The sequence below is a fragment of the Ruditapes philippinarum genome, unplaced genomic scaffold, assembly GCF_026571515.1.
Source record: "Ruditapes philippinarum isolate M1 unplaced genomic scaffold, ASM2657151v2 ctg4167_1_1_1_1, whole genome shotgun sequence".
NCBI classification, from domain to species: Eukaryota; Metazoa; Mollusca; class Bivalvia; order Venerida; family Veneridae; genus Ruditapes; species Ruditapes philippinarum.
The window spans coordinates 2,388-12,748 of NW_026854822.1; the positions used below are offsets into that span (position 1 = coordinate 2,388).

The window sequence follows — 10,361 nt, forward strand, 5'->3', positions numbered from 1 at the left end:
TTGCAAACAACACTTACAACCCATGTTAATTACCCAAAAGAGGTCAAAATATGCAAAAATAACCATAACTGCGTTAGTAACGCAATAGAAATATATTCAATAATACTGCAAAATCGGTCATAAATTGCACACAACATGGAAATTGTTGCATTTATCTTGAATCTTATCAATTTTCTTAAAAGTTCAATACTTTTTTTCTCGAGTTTGATTTTCTTGAAATATTTTGGTTCATCTTGAGGTATACAGCTTAAAGGTGATTAAAACACTCATTTATCACCTATATAGAATATATAAAAGATTAACGGAAACATCAATAAAAAGAAAAGAATTCTTGCTTAATTATCTCCATATATAGGAAATATGACATGCATACTTAAAAAAAGAGCAATTTTCTGCAATTTTTCAAATCATTTGCTTTATGACTCTTTACGTCAAAATATACGTTACGTAACTGATGACTGACATAAACAACGATTATAAAAATACACAGCTTAAGAAAAAAATGCAGAGCCTTCCAGTAAAAGCTTTTCGTATTTTCGATTAGATATATTATATATCAGCTAGTAGGTGTTGAAAGAAACGCATGAGTATCATTCTGAAGACGATCGTTACAATTTTATATATTTGACATAGGTAATCACAGAATGGACACATTTTTATAGGACGCATTTAGAAAGTTACAATCTAAAACAAAATAACGTTCAGTGAATTCAAATAAAGTTTGATGTGGTTGATCTCGTTCTAGAGTGCGTTTGATAGTTGTCTCGAAATAATGGAGAAACGGGTTAGTGTGTTTAAACACTATTCTGAACAATGAAGAAGAGAAGTATAACATTTGATATATAAATTACTATTTTGAAAAATATCAGTAACTTTAGAAACTTATTGGTTTAATATGCACGCAAGTTTTTCTGCACATTCAGATGAAAACCTCTGTCGCATTTGAACGTTTTATCGGCTTATTTACACGTGGCATGCTAAAACTCTAGAAAAAAATCATGGTAATTCTTCACGGGTTCAAATGTATGTATTCTAACTTAAAGTCTTGTGTTAAAACACAAAATGGTTTTTACTGATTTTTTCCCGTGTAATATAGGAACAAGCAGGGCGATAAATCTAGTTCGACATTATTCTTTTAATCAATGAATTATCTATCTTCCTAAGACAAAATTAAGGCGCAGGCATATTTATTACTAAGATATTTCTGACAAAGTATATCTTATGTTTGCCGATGATGTAGTCAACTGTGTAGAGACTGTTTCCAAATTGCAACAACACATAAATGTAATTGACACTTTCTGTTATAAAACTGGAATGAAAATCGATCTTTATAAAATAGAAATAATTATTTTCCGTAATGGCCGTCCTTAACGTAATGTTGCGAAATGGAACTTCAATGGTAAAGGCTTAGAAATAATATTTACGTACAAGTATATGGGACTCATTTTCAGTCTTAAATAATGGTCTCATTCAAACAAAAAAATGGCATCTCAAGCAAAAAAGGCAATACTATCACTATAATATAATCAAAACCCTTTCGGACATTTTCTGATTTATAAAATCCTTTAAATTTTTGATCAAACGCTTAAACCAATTTTATACAATGGGATATAATATGGTGTTTTGAATATTGTCAAAATATTGAATATGTGCACAACGATTTTTGTCAAAAAACATTTATCTGTAAGAAAGACTACAAATACAGCTATGGATAATGAGGTAGATTATTCCTAAGTATATCGTGTAAGACAAACTGCATAATATATTTTTGTAAACTTCTGATCATGCCTTTATCTAGATATCCTGAAAAGTAATATTTTTTGTTGAAGTCACAAGACGAAATAGGTCGGATATTTTGGGTCAACAAACTAAAACATGTACTGTTTAGGTATCGTATTGGCTTTGTCTCAATGTCTCATTAAATTGGTTACATCAAAATGAATATGTTTCTTAATATTTCAAACACAGACATATTAACTGGACTCACCAACGGCATGAAAATACAATGCATTCATCACGATGTTTTCACTATAATAAATTCAAATCCCTATTAAATGATGAAAGCTCCTTATCATAGAAATATCATTTAAAAATAAAAATGCGTCTTGTAACAACATTGACATTTTTAATTTCAGATAAATTGCTGTTTGTTTTCTGAATCTTTTAGGATCTCCAATGAGGTCCAAAAGCTTAAAAGTATATTTCGATTTCCTACACAGATCAGCTGGGTAACTTAAAAAAGAATTGTATGCATAAAGAATTAAGAAATATAACCTGAAATGTTATTAAAAAATCGTGTTTAGCGCTCCTTTAGTCTGATTTGAGAAAAAGCGTTTTAATGCTATTCAATTTCGGGTCATTTTTTATGATAAGAATAATCAAGATGTCACATTCCCCAAACCGTCAGTAATCACTAAGCTTATTAATAATCTAATAAACAAGACAAAGTTGTACCTTGTATCGTTCGTAGGAGGCTTATAGAAAGACTTATCGACAAGATAAATTAAAAAAAATATATAAATACCGTCCCTTAAAGTGGATGATTTAGATATAAAGCTTTAAGTAAATAAAAGTCTTTCAAAAGATGCTCAATGATGTTGACCTCAATGTTGTTTCTGTCAAGTGTCATTTTTCTATAATGAATGAATAAAACAATAAGGTTTATGTGTTTACAAAGATTTGGTACACGTATAGTCAAAACATTTACTGGCAAAATTAAAACTAAAAACTTTAAGATGAAATGTTGTTCTTATTTTACATAAATACATTTAATAACTGTTAATTAGGGTATTGTTGGCGACGCCGTCGAGCGGCGTCGTCTCTTATGGAATGCTTTTTATTTTGGCCTATGGAAGGAGCTGTTATTATTAGCAGTCAATGTCATGTTGTGTTAATTAGTTTTATTTTGATTCGTAAAAATAAAGTAAACAAATATAATGTTATATTTGTATTTAATAACTTTATGTAAAAAACATGTGCATTGTGATAAGTTTTTCACAAAATTGCAGGCTCAGTTTAACAGCTTGTCCCTTAGTTTTATTGACAATACTAAAACCCGTATTTCGAATATCGTTGTGGTCTACATTGATGCCGTATCCATTCATTCATTCATTTATATACTTTCAAAATTTTCTTACAAGAAGAAAGTTCACCTGCAAATGAGTATTATGATAGGTAATGAACTGTTGTAAACAATTATCCTATTAATTTTATTCATATAACGTTTATCTGTTGCACAGAATGGTTGTTTTTTACAAAGTGTACCAGTATCCGGATGTTGAAAGCTATCCGATTTTCTGCAATTACTGCTGTCACATGGCTATTTTTTTATGAATACTTCACCATTAATTTGCATGGCTTAATAAAACTGAGCCTGCAATATTTCATAATTTTGCTGTTTATGGTGTTCTTTTGGGTTTCAGGTTTTCTCTATTTTAAGGGGAAGTAACTCACTAAATTACTTGTTCTTTTCTGTCTATCTTAGGTATTACTTACTATTTTTGATGTATAAAATTTATCAGTTGTAAGGTCATCAAAAGCATAGAGTGAATATTGATAGATTTATTTTACTGGCTTTAAGTGAATATTGATAGATTTTTTATTGGCTTTATAAACCTAAGACCAGGATTTTTCTAGTTTGTTCAGTTAGTATATACCTACAGGTATTCTGCAAGAGGAATCTTCTAATCAATATGTGAAACTAATTATTATTTTCTATGTGTTTGTATAAAAATTGTCAATAAAATAACCTTTGGCAAACATGAAAGGTAGAATATTAAAGCTATACATATAGGTGCTCATTTTAAACACTTGATATATATGCAGTTAGTTATATAGTAAAGTCTAATGGAAGGTTAAAAGAGGGATTTAATGTTTAGACACTCACACAACTCAATCTTTATTGCATGATATAGACTATTTGAGATTTTTTTTCCATTTTTATACTATCAATAAAGTGGGGAAATATGTTGTGGTTTAGAACTGTTTCATTATTAAAGAAAAAATGTGTAGCCGGCCGGATAGCTCATTTGGTCTTCTGCAAGTCATGGTTTTGAGTCATGGTCAGGCAGCTCAGTCAGGGTTTAGAAGTGGCTTTTCAACTGACACATGTTTGGTTCATTTAACAGATTGCATTTTATTTGAAATTAGCAAAGGCAGTATTGCATGATACTTTTAGATCTACAAAGGGCATTTGATACAGTTGATCACACTATACTGTACATGAAGAAGTTCTTTTTCTTCTTTTTCATTGAACTTCAAGCATCTGGCATATGTAATGACATTCTTACATGGTTTAAGTCTTATCTCAGATTTGCAGCTACTCTGAATACCTATGGTGTCCCCCTGAGGTTCATTTTAGGTCCTCTTTTATGTCTAATATATGTCAATGACATGTCTGCAACCCAAAGTTATAAGTTTTTATTATATGCACAGGCACAAGTGCCAGACCTGTGGAAGTGGAAGAAGAAATATGACCAGATTGATAAAAAAACTGTGGTCATCTTAAAAGTGTCAAAAACAAAAAAAAAATGTAAATAATGACCCCCTTTTAAAATATACTATTAACTTAAAGTATATTTTTAAAGGGGGTCATTATTTACATTTTATTTGGTTTTTCACACTTTTAAGATGAACATATTTTTTTTTATATCGATCTGGTCATATTTTTTCCCAGGTCCGATTCTCCTGCCTGTGATTATATGCTGATGACTCAGGTATCCTTGTATCTGGTAAAATAAACGTGAAGAAATTCTTTCTTATAGCATGAGTAATATATAAGATTGGTTTATTGACTATAAATTGTCTTTGAATCTTGGCAAGACAGAGTCTATTCTTTAAGGTTTAAATTTTAACTTAAACTGGGCCTAGCCTCCAGGTCACATGTAATGGTACTGTTATAAAGTACACATCTTTTGTTAAGTATTTAGGTGCAAATCTGGATCAAATTCTTTTGGCGTCGCCCATTGATGCTTTGCATCAATGCTTTTCTTGTCTACTATTGTCATACGGTCTTAAATTCAGAACTAGATAAATTTCATATCTAGAAACGCTCTTAATAACAAGAGTAGTGTTTATTGATTATGATAAATCTAGTGTGGTTGTTTTAAACGCATTTAAAACAAGTTTGTGCATCATTCAAGTAATGACAATATCTGGTGAAAGTCAACCGAATATTTTACTTGACAATCGTGATATAGTCTCATACATTAAAATTGGAACTAACCATTGAAAAGAATGCCATTTGCACCTAGAATACTATCATTTATAAATTTTCTTAAGTATGAGGGCATATATAACGCGTGTTTTGAAGTCGGTATTGATATTTCACGGTATGGATTCTTCAAACAATTTCAACTTTAATTTACTATTATTGCATAGCCCCACTTAATGTATGTTTGAAAAAATGCATCCGCGGAGGTCTTAAAACCATTAATCTGATTCAACGTTTGATTTTGTGCAAAGAAAAAAATAAACATAATCATTCTCAGGTATGATGAGCTGTTAATACGCAGTTATTATCGAATTACTCTCATTTACATAAAAAGATAAGTGGTACTTCGATTGGCCATATATTTTCATACTGCTTTTGATCAAGATCAGTGTTCTGAAGCAGAAAAACAGAGAAATTCTTTCATGGAAAATGGATAAATATACATGCTGTTTACTTTAAAAATTTATAAAACACAGAAATTTATAAATGTTATCATTAGCACGATATATACATAAAACAATTATCAAAGTAAAAAATAAATATGCCCCGCAAGTATTACATATTCACACACATTCAGACACATTCTTTCGTAATGGATATGTTTAAGGGAGACTAAAATAGTATTTTTTGAAGCTTGTTTTTTGAAAACAAATAAATACGTTGGACATATAAACAGTTTATGTGCAAAAACGTGTAAACGTGGAAATAATGCAGAAATTGTGTACTTAGCAAATGTGATTTTTTGTATTTTTATATATTTTTTGAATATTTATTGCATTGCAAAATCACTCTCGTAAAAATTCATCACGATGACCTTTATTAATACTTAATACCGGGATGAGGGATATCAAAGCTGTAAGGGGTTTTACAAAGTATGGCAGTTTCAATAGCTGGCATTACATTGTCTCAAAATTAATCTGCCCATGTCATGTGATACTTAACAGATTTATCAGATTTAGAAAGACGCTTGTGCTATGAAATTCTCACGGACCTGATGAGGACAACGATAAAATAGTGGAACAATAAGCAGAAGTCCTGATTTGTTAAAAACAGCTAAACCGAATGATTACAAATCTTAAATGATTGTTTCAAGCGCATCTAAAACATGTTTACATATCATCGTAGTGATGGCACTATGTACATCTACAAATATTACTAACAAATGCTTATCTCAAAGTCCAAAACATTAAATTAAAGCTATTAATTGATTAAAATTGCATTTAAATCTTAGAGACGATCTGCAATAGATTTTCTTTATTATTTTGCTGTCGGTATTAACGTGAGTGGTAGGAATTCTTTAAAGACTTTCTAATTGAACTTACTAACATTCTATAGCTACATTAAATATATGTTTCTAATAAGGCATTCGCGGAGGTCTTAATCAAAACTTATCAAAACAATAAAGCTCGTTTATTTGGTTAATAAGGCTTAAAGTTTATTAAAAGGATAAAACATCAATTTATTAATGAGCTCTCAATATGGAGTTGTTACGGAATACCTCCATTCCAATAGAAGAACATTAATGTATATCTATCTATGAAGGCATATTTTTTAAAGATGTTTATGACATGTACTTTGTAGCCCTCTGCAAAATAAAGCATTGGACATGTTTATGATACTTGTATGTAATTATATAATCAAAAATCGCGAAAGGCTTATCTTTAACATTTGATAATTTTACACTTTGAAAATACTTTTATAAAATTTTAAAAAAATGACTAAGGAAAATAAGGTTTTCTGAATTCAGCTAAACAATGTCCAATAGCAAAAGCATTCGGTACTCTATGAGACTAGCGGTTATATACAGACCACCTCCTTCTAAACAGAACGGCTTGAATACAAACACTTTCCTTGATCATGAGTGGCCCCTTTTCTTAACTAAGTACGCTACAGTTGACAAATCTGCAATCATAGTAGGCGATCTGAACCTTCATCTAGATATACCAGACAACAACGATACGAGAAAATTTACAAGTAACCTTGATGCATGTGGTATGCATCAGCATGTACAAGAACCAACCCATGTTGCAGGTCATACATTGGACGTAGTGATATCAAGGGAAAGAGACAACATTGTATCAAACATAGAGGTCGTAGATCCTGGACTCTCTGATTCTAGTGGAAATATCTTACGTGACCATTTTGCTGTTACATTTGACGTCAAAGCCTCAAAACCTGCACCGGTACGGAAATTGGTTTCTTACAGAAAACTTCGCGCAATTGACATTGATTCTTTTCGAGAAGACATACGGAAAAGGGAATTCTTCAACAAAGAGTGTATCCCTTCTGACATAGATGGTTTTATGATGGAGTATTCAGACAGTCTAACCTCTATTTTGGATAAACATGCTCCGATCATTAACAAGACTATTACATTGAGACCTGCTTGTCCGTGGTATACAGAGCAACTCCACGAAGCCAAACATGAAAAACGTAAACTGGAATGGAAATGGCGTGAAACTAAACTTACAATAGACCATCAGATCTACAGAACACACTGTTCTAGTGTGAACAAGATGTTAAAACAAGCTCGTGCAGAATACTATACAAGTAAAATAGAGTCTTGTGGCAATGATCATAAAAGTCTATCTAAGATTACCAAAGGTCTACTTGGAGATACAAATGAAGTGATTCTACCATTTGATTCATCTTCAGAGCGCCTTGCCCAGAAATTCAGTGACTTCTTTATCGGAAAGATTGAAACAATAAGGAATAACATACGTTCTCAAACACAATCGGTACCGGATAATGTAGATATGGAATCTGAATATACGGGTGTCAAATATACTGTGTTTGCTCCAACCACAGAGCAAGAAGTGAAAGCATTGATTAAAAAATCAGCCACCAAATCCTGTGAGTTAGATCCCATTCCAACATGGCTGTTAAAAGAATGCCTAGATGAACTAACACCTGTGATAACCAGTTTTATAAACGTGTCCTTGGATGCTGCTTATGTACCAAAAATGTTCAAACACTCACGAATAAGACCACTTCTAAAGAAACCAAATTTAGATCCTAACGAACTGAAAAACTATAGACCTGTGTCTAACTTGCCATTTCTGTCTAAAATCTTGGAAAAGGTCGTTGACGTACGACTTGAGAGCCATCTGAAGACAAATAATCTACACGAGGTCAACCAATCTGCTTATCGCAAGTTCCATTCGCCCAAGACTGCATTGTTAAAAGTTCAAAATGACATTCTACGGTCTTTGGATAATAACAATGTGACTATTCTCGTGATGCTTGATTTGTCTGCTGCTTTTGATACAATTGATCACGGTACGCTCCTTCGCCGCCTTGAACGACACTTTGGAATTACAGGCAAGCCACTCGCATGGATGACGTCATACCTGACCGACCGATACCAGACTGTATGCATAAACAACAAACTATCACAGCCAGTCCACATGGAGTACAGTGTACCTCAAGGGTCTGTCCTGGGACCAAAGAGCTATGTGATGTATACGAAACCTGTCGGAGAAATCTGCCGTAAACATGATCTAAACAACCATTTCTTCGCAGATGACTCACAACTCTATCTATCCTTCAAACCAGTGACTAATATTTCAATTCAAGAGAATATAAACCGTATTGAAAGATGTCTTGAAGATATTGTAAGTTGGATGAATGCCAACATGCTGAAGCTAAACGGCGATAAAACAGAGTTGATCATCTTCTCATCTGAACATAACGCACAACCTGTTTCAGATGTTACAGTAACAGTCGACGGTTCGAAAATAAGCCAATCATCTAGTGTGCGCAATCTTGGTGCATTTCTTGACTCGAACATGAAGATGGAACAACATGTAAATAATGTCTGTAGGAACTGTTATGCACAATTAAGACAAATCGGTCACATCAGACCCTATCTTACTGTTAAAGCAACCAAATCTCTAGTAAATTCACTTGTTACTTCTAGGTTAGACTACTGTAATGCACTGTTATATGGAGTCTCTAAGCAGTCAATGACCAAGTTACAACATGTTCTAAATACAGCAGCTAGAATTGTGACCAAAACACTCAAATATGACCACATAACACCTATCTTACGTGAACTTCACTGGCTTCCGGTAGAGTATCGGGTCGAATATAAAATTTTGACTTATACATATAAATCCCTAATCGATCAATCACCAGCCTATATAAAAGACATGATAGACGTGTACATCCCAGTCAGAAATCTGAGGTCCCAGAATAACTCAATGACATTAGTTGTGCCTAAATCTCGGACAGTACGATATGGTGACAGGTGCTTCCAGACAGCCGTAGCGAAATTATGGAACGCGTTACCACCTGACATTAGAGACTGTAATACCTTGCCATGTTTTAAGAGAGCTCTCAAAACACATTATTTCATAAAGTTCTATGGACGTTAGTTCATAAATCAAGTACTACTTCTGCTATATTATCAGTGTTAATTTTAATTGTGCCTTGATTTTAAACTAAATGTGTCTGTATTTCTTACCATCCTTTACTGGTTTTAGATTATCATTATTGTTTGATAGGTTTACTCCATTTATGTTGTACATTATGTCTTATATATATATGATTATGTTTTATCGGATTTATGTAAAGCACTCTTGAACATTTATTATTTATGAAAAGAGTGCTATATAAATGTGGTATATAATAATAATAATAATAATAATAATTAAATGAGCATAAGATGGGGAGAATAAAAGGGCAATTATCAACTTATATGGAGTTAAGGTTTAATAATAAGCGTAGGTCTTTATAGGGAAAAGAGAATCTTTGTCTTTTAAGTTTGTCCTTTTTTACCTTTTTGTTTTATTACACAGTGACCGTGAAATATGTTAAATGAGTTTTAGTTTCCAATCTAAAATATTTTATTATGTATACTTAAGTATTATATTATGACTAACAGTTGACTGCGTGACAATCAGTCTGTATTACAAATAACGTAGGATATGACAATTTAATCTTTCGCAGTCAAACATCAAACAACTTGTGGCTAAATAAATTTTAGGTCTGGAACGAGGTTGAATTTTCCAAAAGTTACTGACTTGATTTAAACTTTTCACTTAACAGTTTACGAATTGTGACTTTAAATAGAATTATTTAGCTTTAACACTACATTATTTTGATGATTGAGGTAACTTTGTAGATCTATTTAAAAGTACAAGTTTTG

The 10,361-nt window shown here is 32.1% G+C and overlaps 1 protein-coding gene across 1 annotated transcript; it reads left to right on the forward strand.

The window, feature by feature from the left end:
* Positions 1-6,966: 6,966 nt before the first annotated feature.
* On the forward strand, positions 6,967-10,109 carry LOC132741184 (uncharacterized). Its single transcript, XM_060729298.1, has 2 exons — positions 6,967-8,397; positions 10,098-10,109. Exons 1-2 carry the CDS (start codon positions 6,967-6,969, stop codon positions 10,107-10,109), a joined length of 1,443 nt encoding a protein of 480 aa, XP_060585281.1.
* Positions 10,110-10,361: the final 252 nt, after the last annotated feature.